General features: G+C 37.7%; 1 protein-coding gene across 1 annotated transcript in view; it reads right to left on the reverse strand.

Annotated features, from left to right (window-relative positions):
- Positions 1-2802: 2802 nt before the first annotated feature.
- Positions 2803-25691, reverse strand: part of LOC309647551 (ATP-binding cassette sub-family C member 4-like) — a gene marked incomplete at its 5' end in the record, with an annotated part of 133275 nt that continues 110386 nt past the window's right edge. The window contains 2 exon segments of the mRNA XM_082434981.1: positions 2803-3984; positions 18721-18855. Of these exon segments, the coding sequence (XP_082291107.1) occupies positions 3925-3984; positions 18721-18855 (195 nt within the window). The 3' untranslated portion in view covers positions 2803-3924.

Here is a 25691-nt window from a genome sequence, read left to right on the forward strand (position 1 = left end):
GCCTTACGTTTAGGTCTTTAATCCATTTTGAGTTTATTTTTGTATGTGGTGTTACAGAATGTTCTAATTTCATTCTTTTACATGTAGCTGTCCAGATTTCCCAGCACCACTTATTGAAGAAAATGTCTTTTCCCCATTGTATATTTTTGCCTATATTCTTTGTCCTAGATTAATTGACCATGAGTAGTGTGTGGGTTTATTTCAAGACCTGATCCCCCCTTTAAACTGTATACAGGCTGGCCTTGCCTATTCCATGAACATTCTTTCTTTTCTTGTGAACAGGGAACTAACAGTGAGAAAACAGACCACCTACAAATACTTATAGTCAGGGCAGGCTACATATTTTAAAGGGCCCAGGGCAAAATGGAAAAAGCAGGGTCCATTGTTTAGAAATTATTTCAAGATAGCAACAACAGGACACTAACCAAGTATGGTTCAGTTTAACAAGTGAGAGGCGGTCAGGGTATTACAGAAATATGAGTTACCTAGGATGAGGATTGATCTTACGGTGGCTTCCTAGAAGAGGTGAAAACTGGGCTGACCCTAGAGAATGAGGCTGTCTCCCCTACATGGACCTTCTCCTCTTTTTTTAGACCACAGGGTATTGAGGAGGATCACTTAGTCATTCTGACTTAAATGTCAGTCACCAAGAGTTTTCTGCCACAGTACATTCTAATTATCTACCTCTGGAGTTGTTACACATGCCATGGGGGGGCATGGAGAGGTGCTGTCCAGACCTCCCTTCAAGGACTTGTTGCCCCAGCTGCTGGAAGTGCTGCTAGTGGGCAGTCTTTAGCCATCAGCTCCTCTGGGGGCAGCCTGTATGCAGTGACCCATCAAGGTGGAGGTATAAAGGCCTGGCCATTGGACATGTCAGGAAACCCTGAAGGGCCGTCTTCATTCCAGAGCCCCCATGGGGTCAGCTAAGGTCATCTGGCCAGTGTTCCAGCTTGATTTCTCCCTCTGCCCTATTTTGTTTCTTCCCTCTTGCTTCTGCAAGTATTGATCCCAAGGGCACCCCTAATAAACATCCCAATACTAAACTCCATCTGGGTCTGTATCCCAGAGAACCAACTTGCAGCATGTATCAGAAAACATTCCAGTACTTGGGGAGGATTTTTATTTGAAAATTACTGGTTACACATATAACATTTTAGAATCACCAAATAAAATACAAAATGGTGGAAACAAGGACTTTGTGGGTGAATGTGGTTACCTTTGGTTTAAAATCCTCAATCTAATGTTTTCTGACCAAAATGAAATTATCTATTAATAACAAAAGAAAACTATTATGTTGAACCATATGAAACTGCCATTTTATAAGTTAAAAAAAAAAGGTTGACTGTTAGCAGTTCCACATGGTTCAATCTAATAGAAAAAATACATTAGCATTTGAAATTTAGAGAACATTATACTTATGAATAACTCATGGGTAAAAGATATAATTGAGTTAAATTAGAAATTAGAAAATACCTAATACTATGGGTATTGATCAGTGCTAAGCACCAAAACTTGTAGGTTGCAGCTAAGGTGGGTCTTTTAGGAAACAAAAGTACACTTTATGTACTTATATTAGAAAAAGAATTAAGTTGAAAATTAAGCTTCCAGTTTAAGAATTGACCAAAAAAATCTCAAAATAAATGAAAAGTTGAAGGAAAGAAAGAATAATGTAATGAACTAGAAAATGTTTAAAAAACCAGAAAGGATCAATCAAGCCATAAAAAGCAAAAAAACACAATTATAGGTGCTGCAGAGTTTAAACATATAAGAAGATATTGTGAATAACTTTATGTCAATCAAGTTCAAAACTCACAGGAGATCCACTCCTAGAGAAATAAAATGTACCAAAAATGACTCTATAGAAATAACTGAATAGTCCTAAAATAATTACCAAAAATTAACCAGACATTGATGGTTGCACAACACTGTAGATGTGATTAATGACATTGAATTGTATGTTTAAAAATGGTTATATGGCAAATTTTATGTTATATATATTTTACCACAATGAAAAAAATTAAAAAATAAGATCTTCAGTCTAAAAGACAATCGATCACACATCTGTCCTTCATTATGAAATCCCCTAGAAGGGCTCCTATTTTGAAAAAGTGTATTTTCTCTCCCTTCTCTTTTAGAGCATATAATACTGTCCTTCTGTATTTTAACCCTATATATTTTTTTTCTGGAGAGGGGATGCCTCTCTTTCATATAATGTCACTTAAACTAAGGTATATTTTTTGTTTTTCCTATTAGTTTTCTCTTACTATTTTAACCAGAGGTCTTTGGGTATGGAACCCAGTTCTGTTAAAGGAAGTGGTGAGACAAAATGGCAACTTCACACACACACTTCAACTAAATAGAATCCTTGATATAACTGGACAGGGGTATATAATTTGGGGAACAGTAAGAAACATCTGTGACAACTTTGTCTTGCACCTTAGAAAATGTGCTTTGTCTCTGGAGTCTCTCAAGGCACAAAAACTGAGAGACAGCTTTTATTGGTGGCCTGTACATCTGATTTGGATAAGAAAAAAATAGTATAACATAATAAAAATAATCCTTTTGTAAGAGCTTAGAATCGTTGGGTGTAAATATTTGTTGCTGGTGTAAAGAAAATACAGTATAGCTTATGCAGTGCAAAAACTATTGGAGAAATGCCTTCGGAATAGACTTGACCTCATGGTAGAATCACGGTGCTGACTCAAAAATTGTTAAGGCTGAGGGCTGTCCATTGGAAGCGTTCATAACCAGATGGTCACTGTGAGTAATATCTGTCTATTTCATTTTGAAGTGCACCTGAGGGGAAAAAAGACAAAAACAACATGTTTAAAAGTTTTAAAGTCCTCCCTAAGGCAATGCATTTCTAGGTCCACTTCCTTATGTGAAGCAAATTATATCACTACTGGAGCCACAATTTAAAAAACCAGGGATGTATTTATTCTATGGAGGAAGTAGCCCCATTAAAACCCTCAGTGGGGCTGGGCCTAATGCCAAACACCCTGTAGATCCACTTGAGTTCTGATCATTCTGATTCACAGATATGTTTTATCGCTATATTAAATTGATAAGCAGAATCATTTTACTGAAAACCTGGAGATATATTAAAAACAGGGTGACAGAGAGGCTGGGAAATCTAGTGTCTGAAAAGGGTTTCTCATTTTCACACATAAAATGAGCACACCAGATTTGGATGTTAATATCAGGTTGTCATCTCTATATTTTATAAACTCGGACTGACAAGCATTGAAACACTGGCATATATGTATGAAATATGCTGGCATTTAATTTAACTGCAGCAAAGCAGTTATAGGGCCTATAGAAATGTGATCTGTGTATGGTGGGTCACAGGAATGAAAAGAGAATCAAAAGCTTTAACAAAGACTCAACCAAGCAACTTTGAAAAAGAAATGATACCAAATAATAGCACAGGTCTTTGCCAGGCCTTTGAGTTCTTGAATTCTACCAATTTCTAGCTGAACTGGAAGAAATAAAGGTTTTTTGATAAATGTATAATCAGAACATAAAGGAAATGAAATGCTGCCAAGTTTCTCTGTTCCACAATCATCAGTTTTTAGTAGCTGTATTGTATCTCAGTTCCTTGACAGATGTGCAGAACAAAATGAAATAATGTCAGGGTTTGTGAGCTGTTATCTCAAAATGTATTTCTTTGAAAAAGAACTTCAAATGTCATTTTTTTTCCCCCAAAGAATGTGAAATGTTTTGTTTGAGTCTTATAACAGAAAATGTACCATCTATCTGAGGCTGACTAGTGTCAGTATCTGAGTCGCCTAAACATAGGATTACGGATCTATTTTATAAAAACCTGGGACCAAATACATTTGTGGGTGCTGTCAACAAAGTTATCACGAGAGATAATGGACATCACACATGAAATAGAAAAGCACTGAGACACCTACCTTCATATCAAGTGTACTTTCTTCTTCTCTTGTTGCTTGCATACTTGCTACCCGCCTCCAAACAGCACTGAATATGAAATGCTATATGTTAAAATGTCCCTTAAGTTAAGGAGAAAAATAAGTTCTCCAAGAATGCGTGGACCCCACTGGGTGAAATCTGAGGCTATTTCCATTATAATGCAAGAATTTTAAAAAATAAGGCCTTTGGGGGTAGGCTAATTGCATATGATCTCTCTCCTCCATTTTTTAAAGCTAGCCATATTTTGTGTGGTTATCTATTATGTACTCTCTTGGTGAAACTAAAAACAGCCAAAAAACAAATGGAAATACTTTTAACTTTCTACTGCTTGACGGTCCTCCCAAAATCACCTGGTTCCTTTCCCCATAACTCTTCTCAATGCAATTTTTTAAAAGAAAAAAATTTTTTTAATTAATTTATTTTTGGCTGTGTTGGGTCTTCGTTGCTGCGTGCAGGCTTTCTCTAGTTGCGGTGAGCGGGGGCTACTCTTCGTTACAGTGCGTGGGCTTCTTATTGCGGTGGCTTCTCTTGTTATGGAGCACGGGCTCTAGGTGCACGGGCTTCAGTAGTTGTGGCACGTAGGCTCAGTAGTTGTGGCTCACGGGCTCTAGAGCGCAGGCTCAGTAGTTGTGGCGCATGGGCTTAGTTGCTCTGCGGCATGTGGGATCTTCCCAGACCAGGGCTTGAACCCGTGTCCCCTGCATTGGCAGGTGGACTCGTAACCACTGCGCCACCAGGGGAGCCCAGAAAATGTTATTACTAGCACCTTTTAACCAAAATGGCCTTTGCTTCACAGTCTGCAATAATTGAAACGGAATACTGAAAATAAGCTTTCTGTGTATAAAAGCCTTGATTTGACCCTTCTCTTTCTCATAGTATAGACTACACTCTGGCTGACAGCGGAAGTGAGAGAAGGCATCTTTTTCACAGGGCGGGTTATGAAGAGAGTCGAGATGACTGAACGCTTGTTAGCAGAGTCCTTGTGGATGGGCTGAGCCTGAATGGAGAGGCCCTATCTCACCTCTTCTCTCTCTCCTGGGACCACTGCTGACCCTGGAAAAATCACTTAAGCTTTCTCCACACTGGCTACCACATTTGTGAAATGAGACAATGACCTACCTCATAGGAACTAAGTGATGGCCACAAACTGCAGGTTTAAAACATGCTGAGCTAAGTGTTGGGTGTGATTATGATGCTGCTCAGAGATGTGGCCCCTTAGTCCACGGAAAGTAGCAGCATCAGTCAGATTGAATGATGAAAACAGAACATCTCAGAGGCCCTTTAGTGAATCTTGTAGTTTTATCTTAAAAGAAGCCCGGTTGAGACACATTTAGCTCAGTGAACATGGTAACCTGGGTGGCAGAAAGGTGGTTAAAAAATTACTTTCTAACCTGTGACTTTGAGAAGTTACCTAGGTTCTTCTGCCTCAGTTTCTCCATCTGAGGGATAATAATGCCAGCTCAGAATGGTTGTGAAGATTAAAAGAGATAACGCCAAAAATATTCAATTCATGGTAAGCAGAACATAAGACCAGTGAGTGGTGGGTTTCTTGGCCCTCTTCCCCTTCTTCTCTTGGGCGTGGTTCATTATAGTTCCTCCAATGTAGATTAAAACAGTCTAGTACTTAAACTCCAGCTTGTAAATAAAACCACCATCATGAAATTAGATCTTACTAAGAGCAACAGAGCAATAAAAGCTCACCTGCGTGGCTAAAAGCCAGCAAGCAGTGCTTCAATATATGTAGAATTCTGGCTGAAGACTGTACGTTCATTCTCCCTGAACTGCATGGCCCTAGTTCAATCCCAGTAAACCTCAAACTCCTCGTCTTGAAAGCAGGTCTAACTTTGTGTACATACTGGCAGGTATATTACCAAAGTAAAAGAGTGCTGTAGTTAGAAAGGATTTTTGCTTTTAACTTAACGGAATAATGAATATTCTTTTCCCTTATCCTTTCAGAAATCACCCTAAACAGCAAGGATATTGGGAGATAAAAAATAAGCCCAATCTTTGATGAAATCAGGAGTCATTTGAAATTCCAAGTGACAAAATATCTGGACAGGCTACATTAAGCAACTGGATCCAGTGGGCTGTGGCATGACAGAGATGGTACGTGAGGGGAACAGATCTCAGCATCATGGGAGAACATAGCTCTCCAACTAAGGGGCAAATGCCAGTGAGGAATCATATAGAATCAGTATCTTTGCCTGAAGCATGTATATTGGTGAGGTCCTAGGAGAAGAGAGATTTTGAAATGCAAGCACCATTGACTGCCCATCTCTGCAGGCTAGGGAGGAATACAGGCTAAATGAATATGTGTTCTCAATTTCTCTCTCACTCGCTTATTTTTTCTCTCTAGGCCATGTGGAACTTCTGTGTTAAGCACAGAGAATTCCCTTTAGCCTCAAATGATGCCCTAGCCACAACTCTCCCACAGATATATGGTCTAAAAAAAACTCAATTCAAAGGTGAGTAGTAGGAATAACAGTAATAAAAAAGTAGTATAGGATCTGTAAAATACACAAACAAAAATGAAGACAAGGAATAAGATGAGCATATGATGGATGAAAAAATACTGAAAAGATGAAAATTGTAAAAAAATATAACACAATACATTCAAACAAAATGTAGTAGAACAATCAACCTGTGGACATCCAAGAGTACAGGAAAACATGGCACAGCAACAACGATGAAACATGAGTTGACAGAGGCCGAAAGTGAAATGGAAGAGAAAAATGAAAACATCAAAGAAATGATCATTCTAAAAGGCAGCATGAAGATTAGTCACTGCTGAAAAAACAGCATGAGACATGGAGGATAGGATTGAGAAAGCAAGGCAAATAGCTGTAAATTAATGAAAAATTTAAAAGGATTAAGGAGATAATAGCTTTATAAACTAGACAAAGGACAGCAACATACACATTATAGATAGCTAAAGAGAAGAGTCTAATCAAATAAATTCAAAGATGTAATTCAAGCAAATGCTCAGAAATAAAAGACTTGAATCTAGAGATCAAGAGTGCATGATGTCCTAGGAAAAACTAATGACCTTCAAAATAAGAAAGAATCTAATGACCTTCAAAATAAGAAAGAATCTTTTAAGAATCCAGGAAAGAAGATCAAGTTTTATTAAATTAGAGATACAGGAGGTAAATATTTCATACAGTTAACCTTTGAGCAACATAGAGGTTAGGGCGCTGATCCTCTGGACAGTCTGTATATAACACTGCAGTCACCCTCCATATCTACAGATCGAACCAACTGTGGATCGTGTAGTACTGCAGTACAAATTTTTAAAAAAGTGAATACAAGTTAACCTGTGCAGTTCAAACCTGTACTATTCAAGGGTTAACTATATTTACAATAAGTCAGGGATTCTAACTTCAATGCACCCTCTTTAAGATGATATAGAGCCTTGTTTTCAAACTTTTATTTGTACTGCCGCCCACAGTAGTAAATACATTTAAATTCACATTGAGTACCAGTACAGATTCACTGTCTATATTTATATTCATCTATCCTGAAAGGAATTTAATGAAATATTTACTATTACTAGGAAAGATACATTGCTATTCTTCATCCATTCCATTCTTTTCTATTTCATTTCTTAAAACATGCTGGTCATGACTGACTAAATGGATTTCACAGGCCCACTAAGGACTCACAACCCAAACTTTTAAAAACAGTATACAAAGAACAAACTTCAGTCAACTAGAGATGCAAAAAGTATCATTTAACACAGGTAAGTAAAATAATAGAGGTTTAAGTATTTTTAAAGATTTGAAGGTAAACAGTAGAAGAACCATTTAAACAACTAAAATTTGTTGGTAGAATGGAGAAAAGGGAAACATGTCAGTGTTTATAATGTGGAGTCAATAATAAGGAAATAAAGTATTCCTGTAAGAAATTAAAGCAACACACAAAATAACAAAAATCCAAAAATTACAGACTACAAAATAAAAGGTTTTTTAAAAAAAGAATACTAAAAACTGAAAGCATAACAGAACTAAGATAAAACATACCCCTAAGGGCTAAGATTAAATCTCAGAGCTAAACCTAACTATAATACTTGCCATTGCAGGAGACACATCTACAATCTGATATCAAAAGACAATCAAAGACATATCAGGCAAATGAAAACTGGGGACTTAATTTCAGTTTTGAACCAGGTTGGATTCAGGGCCAGAAACATTAAATGAATCAAAGAAAGGCACTTTAGTGTTGTATGAAAGAAAAGAAGGTTAGCACTCCCCTTGACAAGGATGGAAGAGGTTCTTGGGCCTGACAACGGCAAATGGTTAAGGCATTGCCACCTGCTTCAGGGCATCTAACCATCATTTTTTGGTAAATTTAAGAAAACTGAAATCATATCCAGCATCCTTTCTGATCACAACACTATGAGATTAGAAATCAATTACAGAAAAAAAAAATGTATAAAACACAAACACGTGGAGGCTAAACAATATGTTACTGAACAACCAATGGATCACTGAAAAAATCAAGGAGGAAATCAAAAAATACCTAGAGAAAAATGAAAATGAAAACACAACAAGCCAAAACCTATGGGATGCAGCAAATGCAGTTTGAAGAGGGAAGTTTATTTGAAAAATCTCAAATAAACAACCTAACCTTACACCTAAAGCAACTAGAGAAATAAGAACAAACAAAACCCAAATTAGTAGAAAGAAATCATAAAGATCAGAGCAGAAATAAATGAAATAGAGACAAAGAAAACCAGAAAAGACCAATGAAAGTAAAAGCTGGTTCTTTGAGAAGATAAAATTGAAAAACCTTTAGCCAGACTCATCAAGAAAAAAAGGGAGCGGGCTCAAATCAATAAAATTAGAAATGAAAAAGAAGTTACAACTGACACCACAGAAATACACAAAGGATCATAAGAGACTACTACAAGCAACTATATGCCAATAAAATGGACAACCTGGAAGAAATGGACAAATTCTTAGAAAGGTACAACCTTCCAAGACTGAACCAGGAAGAAACAGAAAATATGAACAGACCAATCACAAGTACTAAATTGAAGCAGTGATTTAAAAACTTCAAACAAACAAAAAGTCCAGGACCAGATGGCTTCACAAGAGAATTATATCAAACATTTAGAGAAGAGTTAACACCTGTCTTTCTGAAACTCTTCCAAAAAATTGCAGAGGGAGGAACACTGCCAAATTCATTCTATGAGGCCACCACCACCCAGATTCCAAAACCAAAGAATACCACAAAAAAAGAAAATTACAGGCTATATCTCTGATGAACATTGATGCAAAAATCCTCAACAAAATACTAGCCAACAGAATCCAACAACACATTAAAAGGATCATACACCATGATCAAGTGGGATTTATCCCAGGGATGCAAGGATTCTTCAGTATTCGCAAATCAATCAATGTGATACACCACATTAACAAACTGAGGAATAAGAACCATATGATCATCTCAAGAGATGCAGAAAAAGCTTTTGACAAAATTCAACACCCATTTATGATAAAAACTCTCCAGAAAGTAGGCAGAGAAGGAAACTGCCTTAACATAATAAAGGCCGTATATGACAAACCCACAGCTAACAACATACTCAATGGTAAAAAGCTGAAAGCATTCCCTCTAAGATCAGGACAAGGATGTCCACTCTCACCACTTTTATTCAACATAGTTTTGGAAGTCCTAACCATGGCAATCAGAGAAGAAAAAGAAAGAAAAGGAATCCAAATTGGAAAGAAGTAAAACTGGCACTGTTTGCAGATGACATAATACTATACATACAAAATCCTAAAGATGCCACCAGAAAACTACTAGAACACATCAATGAATTCCTTAACGCAGGATACTAAAGTAACACACAGAAATGTCTTGCATTCCTATATACTAACAACAAAAGATCAGAAAGAGAAATTAAGGAAACAACCCCATTACCATTGCATCAAAAAGAATAAAATACCTAGGAATAAACCTACCTAAGGAGACAAAAGACTTGTACTCTGTAAATTATAAGACGCTGATGAAAAAAATCGAAGCTGACACAAACAGATGGAAAGATATACCATATTCTTGGATTGGAAGAATCAATATTGTCAACATGACTATACTACCCAAGGCAATCTACAGATTCAGTGCAATCCCTATCAAATCACCAATGATATTTTTCACAGAACTAGAACCAAAAAATTTTTTAATTTGTATGGAAACACAGAAGACCCTGAATAGCCAAAGCAATCCTGAGAAAGAAAAATGGAGCTGGAGGAGTCATGTGCCCTGACTTCAGACTATACTACAAAGCTACAGTCATCAAAACAGTATGGTACTGGTGCACAAAGAGAAATATAGATCAATGGAACAGGATAGAAAGCCTGGAAATAAATCCACACACCTATAGTTTTGTCAATTAACCTATGAGAAAGGAGGCAAGACTGTACAATGGAGAAAAGACAGTCTCTTTAATTAAGTGGCACTGGGAAAACTGGACAGCTACATGTAAGAGAATGAAATTAGAGCATTCTCAAACACCATAAACACAAAAAAATGTAAGGCTATAAAACTCTTAGAGGAAAACATAGGCAGAACTCTGACATAAATTGCAGAAATGTCTTTTTTGATCCACTCACTAGAGTAATGAAAATAAAAACAAAAATATGCACATGGGACCTAATTAAACTTAAAAGCTTTGCACAGCAAAGGAAACAATAAACAAAATGAAAAGACAACCTACAGACTGGGAGAAAATATTTGCAAATGATGTGATGACCAACAAGGTATTAATTTCCAAAATACACAAACAGTTCATATAGCTCAGTATCAAAAAAAGAAAAAAAACCCAAACAACCCAATCAAAAGTGGGCAGAAGACCTAAATAGACATTTCTCCAAAGAAGACATACAGATGACCATAAAGCATGTGAAAAGATGCTCAACATCACTAATTATCAGAGAAATGCAAATCAGAACTACAATGAGGTATCACCTCACACTGGTCAGAGTGGCCGTCATCAGAAAGCCTAAAACAATAAATGCTGGCAAGGGTGTGGAGGAAAAGGGAACCCTACTACACTACTGGTGGGAATGTAAATTGGTACAACCACTATGGGGAACAGTATGGAAGTTCCTTAAAAAACTAAAAATAGAACTACCATGTTATCCAGGAATCCCATTCCTGGGCATATATTTGGAGAAAACCATGGTTCAAAAGGATACATACACCCCAATGTTCATTGCAGCACTATTTACAATAGCCAACACGTGGAAGCAACCTAAATGTCCTTTGACAGATGAATGGATAAAGAAGACATGGCATATATATACAATGGAATATTACTCAGTCATAAAAAAGAATGAAATAATGCCATCTGCAGCAACATGTGTGGACCTAGAGATTATCATACTAAGTGAAGTAAGTCAGACAGAGAAAGACAAATATCCTGTGATATCACTTATATGTAGAATCTTTAAAAAATGATACAAATGAAGTTATTTACAATACATAAATAGACTCACAGACATAGAAAACAAACTGTTGGTTACCAAAGGGGAAACGGGGGAGGAGGGATAAATCAGGAGTTTGGGATTAACATATGCTCACTACTATATGTAAAATTTTGGGTTGGCCAAAAAAATTCCTTCAGTTTTTAAGTAAAAATAAGACATTTTTCATTTTCTCCAAGAACTTTATTGAACAATGTATTCACTGTTTTGTTCCACTACTTTCTGCCTTTTTTCAGGCAACTTCATAATTCCATCTTCCCAAAACTTTTCGTCTGTTTGAGGAAAGAACTGTTCCAGGTACCTTTTATAGACTTCCAGGGAACTGAAACTTTTTCCATTACAAGAATTTTGTAAAGACCGAAATAAATGGAAATCTGAAGGTGCAATGTCTGGTGAATATGGCAGATGAATCAGAACTTCCCAGCCAAGCTGTAATGGTTTTCACCTGGTCATCAAAAAAACATGCAGTCTTGCATTATCCTGATGGAAGATTATGCATTTTCTGTTGACTAATTCCAGATGCTTTTCGTCGAGTGCTTTCAGTTGGTCTCATTGGGAGCAGTGTTGCAGCAAAACCAGAAATGAGTAAATGGCCTTAGGCACATAGCAGCCAAACAGGCCTGCAAGAGTTAAGCAGTCTTGGTTATTCTTTAGCTGTTACTACTAACAAACACTTGTAGCTAGACTTGTCCTTCACAAAGCTAAACAAAGCCAATTTACTCTGTGACTCCATATGAATTATACTCTGCACCTAGCATTCTTCTCCCCCTACACTCCCCTGTAGCACTCTGCATTTCAAAAACAAGGTCATGGCTGATAACTTCAGGGACACCGGACCTGGTTGCTGAGCCACCTGATGCCAGCTTTTGGCCATAAATTTGCAGAAGAAGGAAATGCAAGACATTCATTAGTTTGAGCCTTATCACCTACCCCAGACCATTGAGTCTTGGCCTATAAAACCTTTCCCTATTCCCCAGGGATGGGGGAGCACAGTTCTTGAGGTTGTAGCCTGCTGTATCCTCTCTTTGCCTGGTAAAGAATAAAAGCTACTTTTTCTCATTCTGCTAAAACTCTTCGTATTTCTTTTTGGCATTGGTGAACAGAGAGCCAAGATTTTGGCATCAGCTGAACTTGTTGGAATTAATCGTTGGATTTCTGGAAGGAGCTCATAATAGAGGACTCCCTTCCAATCCCACCATATACACAACATCACCTTCTTTGGATGAAGACCACCGGTGCCTTTGGTGTGGTTGGTGGTGGTTCATTTCAGCTGCCGCAAAATCTCTTCCATTCCACATTACTGTACAGTATCCACTTCTCATCGCCCGTCACAATTTGTTTTAAAAACGGAACCTTTTCATTAGTTTCAGTAGAGAATCGCATGTGGAAACATGGTCAAGAAAGTTTTTTGTGCTTAATTTATGTGGAAACTAAACATCAAAGCGATTAACATAACCAAGCTGGTGCAAATGATTTTCAGTGCTTGATTTGGATATTTTGAGTATGTCATCTATCTCCTGCATGGGTATAACGTTGATTGTTCTCAATTAATGTCTTGATTTGATCGCTGTCAACTTCAACTGGTCTACCCGACCGTGGAGCATCGTCCAGCGAGAAATCTCCAGCACGAAACTTCGCAAACCACTTTTGACACATTCAATCAGTCACAGCACCTTCTCCATACACTGCACAAATCTTTTTTTGCATTTCAATTGTGCTTTTACCTTTCTTGAAATAATAAAGCATAAAATGCCGAAAATGTTGCTTTTTTCTTCCATCTTCAATATTAAAATGGCTACACAAAAATTCACCAATTTTAAGTTATTTTTTTAAATACACGCTGATATGACAGCTGTCACAATCTAACAAAATTGTTTTGAATGAAGTTAAAGACAACTAAGCACTACTAGAGCTGACTCATGGAAAAAACTGAACGAACGTTTTGGCCAACCCAATAGATAATCAACAAGGACCTACTGAATAGCACAGGGAAATCTACTCAATATTCTTTGATAACCTATATGAGAAAAGAATCTGAAAAAGAATGAATATATGTATATGTATAACTGAATCACTTTGCTGTGCACCTGAAAGTAATACAGCATTGTAAATCAACTATACTCCAATAAAATTTAAAACAAAACAAAAAAAGGTACTTTAAAATAGTAGAAAATGTAATTCATAGTGAAAACCTAAGTCATGAATATCTAGGGACTGAAAAATTATAGCACTGAAATTATCAAAACAAAAATTACAAGAACTATAAAATGAAACTTGGTACAGTATGAGACTAATTCACTTCTCTAGGTCCAAGTCACATCAAATGGATCAAAATAAATAAGAATAGAGAAAACCTAAATAATGTAATTAATAAAATCACTATAATTAAAAATTAAAACTCTATACCTTCAATAGCCAATAGTCCATCTTTTTAAATGCCCAAAGAACATTCACAAAAATTACCTATATACTAGAACTTAAGGTATTATTAAACACTGTTTCTGGGTGGAAATGGTACAGAGAACTTTTTTTTTTTTTATCATAAGGCAATGAAATGAGTAAAATAGAAAACATACAAACATAAAAAAATCCTCTACCCACAGGAAATTTTAAAGATCTCTTTCTCAAATAATTCTTAGGCCAAAGAGAAAATGACAACCAAAATTGCAGAATCTATAAATAAAAACGTAACTATGATGAAAGCACTACACACCAGAATCTATGGGATATAGCTAGAACAGTATTCAGAGAAAAGTTCACAGCCTTAAAATATTTATATTAATAAAAAAGAAAGAAAACAAATGTATTCAAGAAGTAAGAAGAAACAACAAGATAAACTGAAGGAAGGAATGATTAAAGATAAAACACAAAGTGATAAATTATCAAAAAGAATACAAGTAGTAAGTGAATGTGAGAGTTCCTTCTTTGGGGGAAAAAACATAAAACTGTAACAGTTCATTAGAAGGGAAAATGAGTAGGGAATGGAGAGAGCATAAATACTATGTAGCCACTAAAAAGAATGAGGTAACTATATGAATATAATCTGAGATATAACATTAAATGAAAAAAGCAAGGAACAGCTATCATTTGCGCTTAAAAACAAGGAAGGCCACGTTACGTATGCACAAGTTCTTACTGATGCACAGAACATGTCAACAGAACAGTCAACAGTTGTGCTGGGGGAGGAGCTGTGTGATGACAGGAGTCGCAGAGTGACTTATTCATAAATTTTAAAAACCTATTTAAAAAAGTAAAGTTTTTACATAAAAATGGAATCTAAAAAAAAAAAAGTGGTTCTGATGAACCTAGGGGCAGGAGAGGAATAAAGACACAGATGGAGAGAATGGACTTGAGGACACGGGGAGGGGGAAGGGTAAGCTGGGACGAAGTAAGAGTGGCATGGACATATATACACTACCAAATGTAAAATAGCTAGCTAGTGGGAAGCAGCTGCGTCACACGGGGAGATCAGCTCAGTGCTTTGTGACCACCTAGAGGGGTGGCATAGGGAGGGCTGGAGGGAGACGCAAGAGGGAAGGGATATGGGGACATATGTATACATAGAGCTGATTCACTTTGTTATACAGCAGAAAACACATTGTAAAGCAGTTATACTCTAATAAAGATAAAACCCAACTCTAATAATGTAGACTCATAAATATAGTGTATAAGTTGTGATAAAATATTTTTATACTTTTCATCTTAAGATCACAAGTGTAAATTAGTAACTAGATATTTTAAATTGTACTCACTATTCTAATATGCCAAATTCTCTTAAACATGACAAATGTATGAAATAAAAAATGTACAAAGATTAAAAAAAAAGTAAAGTTTTTGAATTTTGTAGCATTAGATGTATCATTTGTTTAAAAACTGATTATTAAAAATAATACATTTGAATTATTTAGAGTCTCTAAAGCTACTTAAAAGAACTGTGGATGCATTTTTTTATTATTATTGGGAGGGAAGGGTTTAATCTATAGCCTTTTAAAAAATGATCCCATTTTATACTGTAAAATGCTCTATATTCTCAAAGCACTTAGGCATCTGCTATCTCATCTGATCCCTGTAATAAGTGTGAAGAAGCCGGGCAGCGCTGTAATCCCTGCACTGCATACAGGTGAGGACCCTGAGGCTCAGAGAGCTTGGGGGACACAAGGCCACACGGCTGCTGAGTGCCTCCTGCACCTATTCAAACTGGTCCAGGCTCCTAGGATATTAGGATTTCATAACTTTTGGGTTGTATCTAGTGATGTCATGAGTAGATAGAATGACACCTCTGTTACACACTGGGAACAAAGAAACTTCCAGAGAACCTCAATCATGTCTGCTTCATCCCAGAAGAAAGTGAATGACAGGCGTTCATCCTTTGTTATGGGCTGAGTCCTGTCACCTTCTATTTTACATGTTGAAGTCCTAACTCCTAGTACCTCAGAACGTGACTGTATTTAGAGACAGGATCTTTAAAGAGGCGAGTAAGTTAAAATGAAGTCAGATAGGTGGGCCCTAATCTGACTGGTGTCCTTATAAAAAGAGATTAGGACACAGGCACACAGAGGGATGACCATGCAAAGACACAGAGAGAAGACAGCATCTCCAAGCCAAGGAGAGAGGCCTCAGAGGAAAACAACCCTGCCAACACTTTAACTTCAGACTTCCAACCTCCAGAGCTGTGAGGAAATAAATGTCTATTGTTTAAGTCGCATACTACATGGTCCTTGTATGGCAGCCCTAGCAAACTAACGCATCATTCAGCTTTATATATCTAAAAAGTACTTTCTCTACGATTTCATGGATCATCTAAAAGGGTCAATCAGACAGTGATTCAGCTTGCCTGCACCAGCGTTTTCAGAGAAGCAACTATGTGGTCAAGAAAACGTGACTTGGAAGCACCTCTCCCCAGATGTTTTCTTTTCAAATGAATGAATTCTGTTCTGTTAGAGTGACAAGCTTGTTGCCTTAGGCTAGTCCTCCCTGTGTTACAGCTCTGAACAACGCATTGATATCTGATGCTTGCACGTTTAAAAAGTTGACAATCTGACAGGTTGTTCTCCTAAGAGGACTGAGCATATGTAGAAATAATGTCAAGAGGATATTCAACTAGGATGGGAATCAAGATACGTATTTCCTTATGTCTTTCTGTAGAGGTGACCTGAGCCAGTGGCAGGACTGAAATCCAAGAGTGATGTTCTGCCACCCTGTGAACTTGGGTGACTGGCCCCTCCTTGGCTACCACGAAAGGAGCAGCGTTCTCAGGCTCGACACAGAGCAGAGTACCTAGGGTGGAACTCAGCCTCCCCCACCAATTCACCCCCTGCGCTCCCTGGACCTGTGACCTTAGGTGAGCCCTGGACCCAGTCTCCTCATCCATGACGGGGGATAAAAAAGGACCGTGATGAGGATTAAGTGCAATCATACATGCGAGAAGTATGTAAAATAAATTATAAAGAACTGTACAAATGTAACTTAACACTAATCTTGTTAAAGTAGGTGCAGGATTACTAGACCAGGAATCACAAGACTTCTAATTCTATGACCTATCCCTGCTTTTGTATTTATGTTACAGTTGATTTAAAACATATACTGAAAGAACAGATTTCAAATTGTGTATCTGCTGCAAGCTAGCTTAACACTAGTTATATATAGAAGACCACCTTCCTTCTAAGGGGGCCTTAGTTTCCTCACCTGTAAAATGAGGATGTTGAACCCTATTATAAGAGACTTTTTAAATGAAGACTTTGACACATAGGTGGGGACATCTCTCTTTGATGTGAAATGCCTAAGGTCAAAAGACCAAAAGGGTTTGGGAGATTCCTGGCCATTTTGTGACTAGGTTATACAGGGAATCTCAAATTATTTTCAGATCTTCAGAAGGAAGGTCTCACTCTAGTAAATGAAAGTGCTCTGTGAATTTCAGGCATAAAAAAATATAGGGCTCCAAGGGCAGCTTCTGTACGTTTGCATACAATATAAGTACTTATGAAAAGTTCAGAACACACACTTCATCATCCCTAAACCTAGATATGAACTCCAACTCTGCCCGTTCTTCAGCCAGCTCTGTGACCCTGGGCCATTTCCTACTCTATGAACAGTGGAAGGTACTGCTCTTCATTTCTAAGGAGGAGGAATGAGATGAAACAGTGACAGAGGGAACTTAGGCTACATTTTAGATAAACCTTTCTAAAGAAGTACTTAGATACTGGGACATGTTTTCTTTAAGTGATGGATTAAATATTATACAAGTAATTTTATGCAGAAATGCAGAAAAGTATAAATGAGGAAAAATGCACCCATAATTTAATGCCCAGAGATAAAGTTTTGATGGGAAGACTTATCATATACAGTCAGAAACCTCTTCCCAAGTGAGCCACGCATCTCAGTGGGCAAGAAGACCAGACCTCCCCTCCCTCCCTCCATCCTTCCATCAACCCCACTCCCACCTTGTTCCAGAAAGAATTACAGGCAGCTGCATGACAATGGCTAACCCTTAAACCAGACCTCAGTTATCACATCTGTAGGAGATACTACCACCTGACCATTGTTAGAAAGGTACGTGACCCAAATGTTACTCATCAAGCACCTTTCTCACGCCATGTACAGTGCTTAGTGCTTTCACACATCTCATCTCTGTGAAAATACTTTGTAAACCTTCAAGCACCATTCAGACTACAGTGTTAGGGTACTGTGAATTCTTGATTTGTCCTGATGACAATTTCATCTTCTAGAAGGTAGAGGAAGCATAAGGGGGCAACTGGACCTAATTCTAAACAACAAATAGTTAGGGAGAAAGTGACAGTATCATGTAGGAGTTCTCTTTACTCCTAGAAGGTTAGAAAACAGAATTGACCTACACCTTTCCCTGGTAGATCTCCCTAGGCCAGAAACATTCCAGATGTTTTTCCCCTCAAACTTCCTGGATGTTCCTTGACAGCACTCGTATCACAATGTGCTGAGCACCAATCAGAATGTAATGTAGAGGGTCTGCAAAATGAGAGTGTTCTGTGCTCTATGGGAATCTGAACCCATGAAGTCCAAACATGTGGAAAGTCCAATCCAAAATCTCTCAGGCACACACGTGCATGTACACATCCTGCACCCCACCCTCACCGCTTCTGCAGATGCTCAGCAGACCCACCTTCAACTTGCAGTGTGTTGTTAAGACCCAGTCATGAAGCTTTGTCTCTGGAGGCTTATAATTGAAAAGGGCACAGAGTGCTTATCACCAGACCCCTGGTGGAGATCGTGTGAAGAGTAAATCCTGGAGACGAACTTTAATCACAACTCCCTGCGGCAGGCTTACCTGTTCTCCTGTTTCAATGAGGGCAGCAGCCTCGTCCTTGCCCAGTTGTTGCACCATCTTGTAAAATAGGCCGTCTCTATCTTGCAGCAAATCATATGGCTTATCGTATTCTTCCAATCTCCCTGAATCCAAAACCTGTTGATCAGCAGAAACAAAAACTCATTGCACACAATGTTTCACAATAAAGTATTATAACTCAGACAATATCTTGTAAAGGAACAGGAGGGGAAGAATAGAGAAAATCTGTTTGGGTGGTAGGCCTGGCTGGTGTTTTAATGGTTTGATTAACTTGTTTTACTAGGCAGATAAAGGCCTAACCTGACCTTTTATTACTATAATGTTATAGGAAAGGAAGAAAAATGAGTTTTAGACTATGATTTCTTTAAATTAATTTTTATTGGAGTACAGTTGTTTACAACGTTGTGTTAGCTTCTACTGCACAGCAAAATGAGTCAGCCATACCTATACAGAGATCCCCTCCCCTTTGGATTTCCCCCCCATTTAGGCCACCCCAGTGCATCAAGCAGAGCACTCAGCAGTCTGGCATTTTATATTCTGCCAAGGGCATTTGGGGTGGTTATCATTAGTTAGTGCTTTTACCTCTCAGACTGAGCTTTAAGGGCTATGTATACAGAAACACAGAGTTGGGAAATTTCTTGATTTAAGAAAATCAAACTCTATCTAAAGTCAGGTTGATGTCATACAAACCAGATGGCAGTGACCTGACAGCAAATTAACTGTTAAGTTGGTTTGATAGAATCTCAGTAGTAGTTGGGAAAAAAGTAAATGCCTCCAGAATTTCTTTAGGGTTGTGAACTAAGAAATTGCCTGTCATATCAGTGAACAAAGGATGTTGCAGCCATCAAGCCACCACATTACAGCTGCCCTGACAATAAGCCCTGAGGGAACTCAGGATGGAACCAGAATGTGTGCAGCCACCCCCAGCAGTGCACCCTGAGGAGACTCAGGGTGAGAAACACACAGGATACTGGCCTCAGATAGCTGAGGTGCACACCAAAGGAATGATTTCAGTGAGCCCAGACCTCGCATCTTCCCATGTATAGAAAAGCACTAAATTCATTAACTTGGGATGTCTGGTTTTCTTTGATTAACAGTAATCTTTTAATGTTCTGACTACCTGGTCTTTTGTTGCAAAAACTCTTACATATCCTGGCTCATCCCCTTGCCTCTTCAGAACCATTTCTCACTGTTATGAGATGCTTTGTCCCTAAGCCTTCACAATGTCCACCACATAAAATGTAACTCTCAACTTCCAGGTTGTGCTTTTTTTTTTCTTTTTCAGTCGACAGGGTCCTGGATTATGTTAGTTGCTAAGAGGGGCAGAATCCCTTGTCTGAGAGGTTAAGATGCTTTGTCAACTTGGCTTTGATTGTAGTTTATTATTCTGAGAGTGAAAGGCTGGCAAAAAGAGCTGCTACATAAGCAGCATTAGCAGAATTTCTCTGCACAGAAGAAATCCCTAGAACTCCAATTTTTTCTTTGACTAAGACTAAAGAAGCAAGTAAGAAATTGAGCTTCAAATTCTAATGCTCACAGCCTGCACAGTGCCCAGGGACAGCCCAACCTGAACTGCCGAGGATCTGAATCTTTTTTCACAAGTTATCTTTCTTTGCTTCTTTTTCTTTCTCTCTTCAGCTGTCTGCCGTTCAGCCCTTTTGTGCACATTGATATGTCCCTAGTTGAAAATTAAAAGGGAGAGGAAGGGGGTCTTAACTCTGCCTTTCTACTTATTAGTGGCTTTGCATAATGGTTTTAGAGGGGAAAAAAGAATCTGAAACAATTGGCCCAAATGACATAGCTATAAAGATAGTTCTGATGTTAAGTGGTACTTAGTTCTTCATGTAGAGTAACTGTATCTTAAGAGAATATGCAGCAACTCTGAACAGGACACAGGTTGTTCTTCCATATCTAGTACTGCAGTTAATTCCATCCCATGTCATTTAATTGGAAACATTTATTAAGTCTCCTAAGGGCAGAAAAGTGGTCAAGATGGTGGAGTAGGGGGATGCAGAGTTCACATCTCCCCACAACTAGGGCACCTACCAGACTCTGGGGATGGGAGCAACCCCCGAACGACTGGCCTACAAACTCCAGTGCTGGAAGCCTCAGGCCAAACAACCAGTAAGACAGGAAGATAGTCCCACCCATCAAAAAAAAAAAAAAGATGACAAAAAAAATATGTTACAGATGAAGGAGCAAGGTAAAAACCTATAAGACCAAATAAATGAAGAGGAAATAGGCAACCTACCTGAAAAAGAATTCAGTGATGATAGTAAAGATGATCCAAAATCTTGGAAATAAAATGGAGAAAATACAAGAAACGTTTAACAAGGACCTAGAAGAACTGAAGAGCAAACAAACAATGATGAACAACACAATAAATGAAATTAAAAATTCTCTAGAAGGAATCAATAGCAGAATAAATGAGGCAGAAGAATGGATAAGTGACCTGGAAAATAAAATAGTGGAAACAACTACCGCAGAGCAGAATAAAGAAAAAAGAATGAAAAGAATTGAAGACAATCTCAGAGACCTCTGGGACAACACTTAACACACCAACATTTGAATTATAGGGGTCCCAGAAGAAGAAGAGAAAAAGAGAGGGTCTCAGAAAATATTCGAAGAGATTATAGTCGAAAACGTCCCTAACATGGGAAAGGAAAGAGCCACCCAGGAATCTCAGAGTCCCATACAGGATAAACCGTAGGAGAAACACACCAAGATGCATATTAATCAAACAAACAAAAATTAAATTCAACGAAAAAATACTAAAAGCAGCAAGGGAAGAGCAAAAAATAACATACAAGGGAATCCCCATAAGGTTATCAGCTTATTTTTCAGCAGGAACTCTGCAGCCAGAAGGGAGTGGCAGGATATACTTAAAGTGATGAAAGAGAAAAACCTACAACCAAGATTACTCTACCCAGCAAGGATCTCATTCAGATTCGACCAAGAAATCAAAAGCTTTACAGACAAGCAAAAGCTAAGACAATTCAGCACCACCAAACCAGCTTTACAACAAATGCTAAAGGAACTCCTCTAGGCAAGAAACACAAGAGAAGAAAAAGACCCACACACACACACACAAAAAAAAACACAAAAAACTAAAATAATTATGAAAATGGCTACAGGAACATACATATCGATAATTACCTTAAATGTAAATGGATTAAATGCCTCAACCAAAAGACACAGACTGGCTGAATGGATACAAAAACAAGGCCCATATATGTGCTGTCTACAAGAGACCCACTTCAGACCTAGGGACACATACAGACTGAAAGTGAGGGGATGGAAAAAAATACTCCATGCACATGGAAATCAAAAGAAAGCTGGAGGAGTAGCGACACTCATATCAGATAAAATAGACTTTAAAATAAAGACTGTTACAAGAGACAAGGAAGGACACTACATAATGATCAAGGGATCAATCAAAGAAGAAGATGTAACAACTATAAATATGCACCCAACATGGGAGCACCTCGATACATAAGGGAAATGCTAACAACCATAAAAGGGGAAATCAACAGTAACACAATGATAGTAGGGGACTTTAACACCTCACTTATATCAATGGACAGATCATCCAAACAGAAAATAAATAAGGAAATACAAGGTTTAAATGACACAATAGACCAGATAGATTTAATTGATATTTATAGGACATTCCACTCAAAAGTGGCAGCATACACTTTCTTCTCAAGTGCACATGGAACATTTTCCAGGATAGATGACATCTTGGGTCACAAATCAAGCCTCAGAAAATTTAAGAAAACTGAAATCGTATCAAGCATCTTTTGCGACCACAACGCTATAAGATTAGAAATGAATTACAGGGGAAAAAAACTAAAAAAACACAAATACATGGAGGCTAAACTGTGTGGTACTAAAAAACAAAGAGATCACTGAAGAAATCAAAGAGAAAAAAAAAAAAAAGAAACAAATGACAATGAAAACACAATGACCCAAAACCTATGGGATGCCACAAAAGCAGGTCTAAGAGGGACGTTTATAGCAATTCAATCTCACCTCAAGAAACAAGAAAAATGTGAAATAAACCTAACCTTACACGTAAAGCAACTAGAAAAAGAAGAACAGACAAAACCCAAAGTCAGTAGAAGGAAAGAAATCATAAAGATCAGAGCAGAAATAAATGAAAAAGAAATGAAGGAAACAATAGCAAAGATCAATAAAACTAAGAGCTGGTTCTTTGAGAAGATAAACAAAACTGATAAACCTTTAGCCAGACTCATCAAGAAAGAGAGGGAGAGGGCACATCATAAAATTAGAAATGAAAAAGGAGAAATTGCAACTGACACCTCAGAAATACAAAGGATCATAAGAGACTACTATGAGCAACTATATGCCAACCTAGAAGGAATGGACAAATTCTTGCAAAGGTACAATTTTCCAGGACTGAACCAGGAATAATTAGAAAATATAAACAGACCTATCACAAGTAATGAAATTGAAACTGTAATTAAAAATCTTCCAACAAACAAAAGTCCAGGACCGGACAGCTTCACAGGCAAATTCTATCAAACATTTAGAAAGAGCTAACACCTATCCTGCGCAAACTCTTCCAAAAAATGGCAGAGGGAGGAACACGCCCAAATTCGTTCTATGAGGCCACCATCACCCTGATACCAAAACCAGATGAAGATATCACAGAAAAAAGAAAATTACAGACCAATATCCCTGATGAACATAGATGCAAAAATCCTCAACAAAATACCAGCAAACAGAATCCAACAACACATTAAAAGGATCATACACCATGATCAAGTGGGATTTATCCCAGGGATGCAAGGATTCTTTAATATATGCAAATCAATGTGCTACACCATATTAACAAATTAAGGAATAAAAAACAAGATCATCTTGACAGATGCAGAAAAAGCTTTTGACAAAATTCAACACCCATTTATGATAAAAACTCTCCAGAACATGGGCATAGAGGGAACCTACTTCAACATAATAAAGGCCATATATGACAAACCCACAGCAAACATCATTCTCAATGGTGAAAAAATGAAAGCATTTCCACTAAGATCAGGAAGAAGACAGGGATGTCCACTCTCGCCACTCTTACTCAACATAGTTTTGGAAGTCCTAACCATGGCAATCAAAGAAAAAGAAAAGGAACAAATTGGAAAAGAAGAAGTAAAACTGTCACTGTTTGCAGATGACATGATACTATACACAGAAAATCCTAAAGATGTCACCAGAAAGATAGTAGAACTAATCAATGAATTTGGTAAGGCTGAAGCATACAAAATTAATGCATAGAAATCTCTTGCATTCCTATACACTAACAATGAAAGATCAGAAAGAGAAGTTAAGGAAACAATCCCATTCACCATCACAACAAAAAGAATAAAATACCTAGGAAGAGACCTACCTAAGGAGGCAAAAGACCTGTACTGAGAAAACTCTAAAACACTGATGAAAGAAATCAAACATGACAGAAGCAGATGGAGAAATATACCATGTTCTTGGATTAGAAGAATCAGTGTTGTGAAAATGACTATACTACCCAAAGCAATCTACAGATTCAATGCAATCCCTATCAAATTACCAATGGCATTCTTCACAGAATTAGAACAAAAAATTTTACAATTTGTATGGAAACACAAAAGACCCTGAATAGCCAAAGCAATCTTGAGAAAGAAAACCGGAGCTGGAACAATCAGGCTCCCTGACTTCAGACTATACTACAAAGCTACAGTAATCAAGACATCATGGTACTTGTACAAAATCAGAAATATAGATCAATGGTACAGGCTAGAAAGCCCAGAGATAAACCCATGCACATGTGGTCACCTTATCTTTGATAAAGGAGGCAAGAATATACAATGGAGAAAAGACAGCCTCTTCAATAAGTGGTGCTGGGAAAATTAGACAGATACATGTAAAAGTATGAAATTAGAACACTCTGATACCATACACAAAAATAAACTCACTGTATGCTAACACATATATGGAATCTAAAAAAAAAAAAAAAAAGTTATGAAGAACCTAGGGGCAGGATGGGAATAAGGATGCAGACCTACTAGAGAATGGACTTGAGGACATGGGGAGGGGGAAGGGTAAGCTGGGACAAACTGAGAGAGTGGCATGGACATGTATACACTACTAAATGTAAAATCGATAGCTAGTGGGAAGCAGCTGCATAGCACACAGAGATCAGCTTGGTGTTTTGTGACCACCTAGAGGGGTGGGATAGGGAGGGTGGGAGGGAGGGAGACGCAAGAGGGAAGAGATGGGGATATATGTATATGTACAGCTGATTCACTTTGTTATGAAGCAGAAACTAACACACCATTGTAGAGCAATTATACTCCAATAAAGATGTTAAAAAAAAAAATACAGGCCCAATCCCTGAGAGTATGGTTTGATATTCTGGATTGGGTTTCTGGAATCTGTCATTACTTTAAAAAGAAAAAACAAAGCTTTCAGAACAGACAATCACTTGCTTTCCACAAAGGAAAGAGGTACAGGCTTCCCTTGGAGATACTGCAGGTTCAGTTCCAGAACACCAGAATGAAGTGAGTATCGCAATAAAGTGAGTCACATGAATTTCCTGATTTCCCAGGGCATATAGAAGTTATGTTTACACTATACTGCAGCCTATCAAGTGTGCAATAGCATTATGTTTGGAAAAACACAATGTACAGACCTTAATTTAAAAATAATTTATTGCTAAAAAATACTAACCATCATCAGAGTCTTTAGCAAGTCATAGTAGTAACAGCAAAGATCACTGATCACAGATCACCATTACAGATGTAGTGATGGTGAAAAAGTTTGAAATACTGTGACAATTACCAAAATGTGACAAAGACACGGAGTGAGCAATATTGTTGGAAAAATGGCACTGATAGACTTGCTCCACACAGAGATGTGACAAACCTTCAATTTGTAAAAAAAGAAAAAAAAAACCCCAGTAT

This window comes from Balaenoptera physalus, assembly GCF_965194825.1.
Source record: "Balaenoptera physalus genome assembly, chromosome: 18".
NCBI lineage: Eukaryota > Metazoa > Chordata > Mammalia > Artiodactyla > Balaenopteridae > Balaenoptera > Balaenoptera physalus.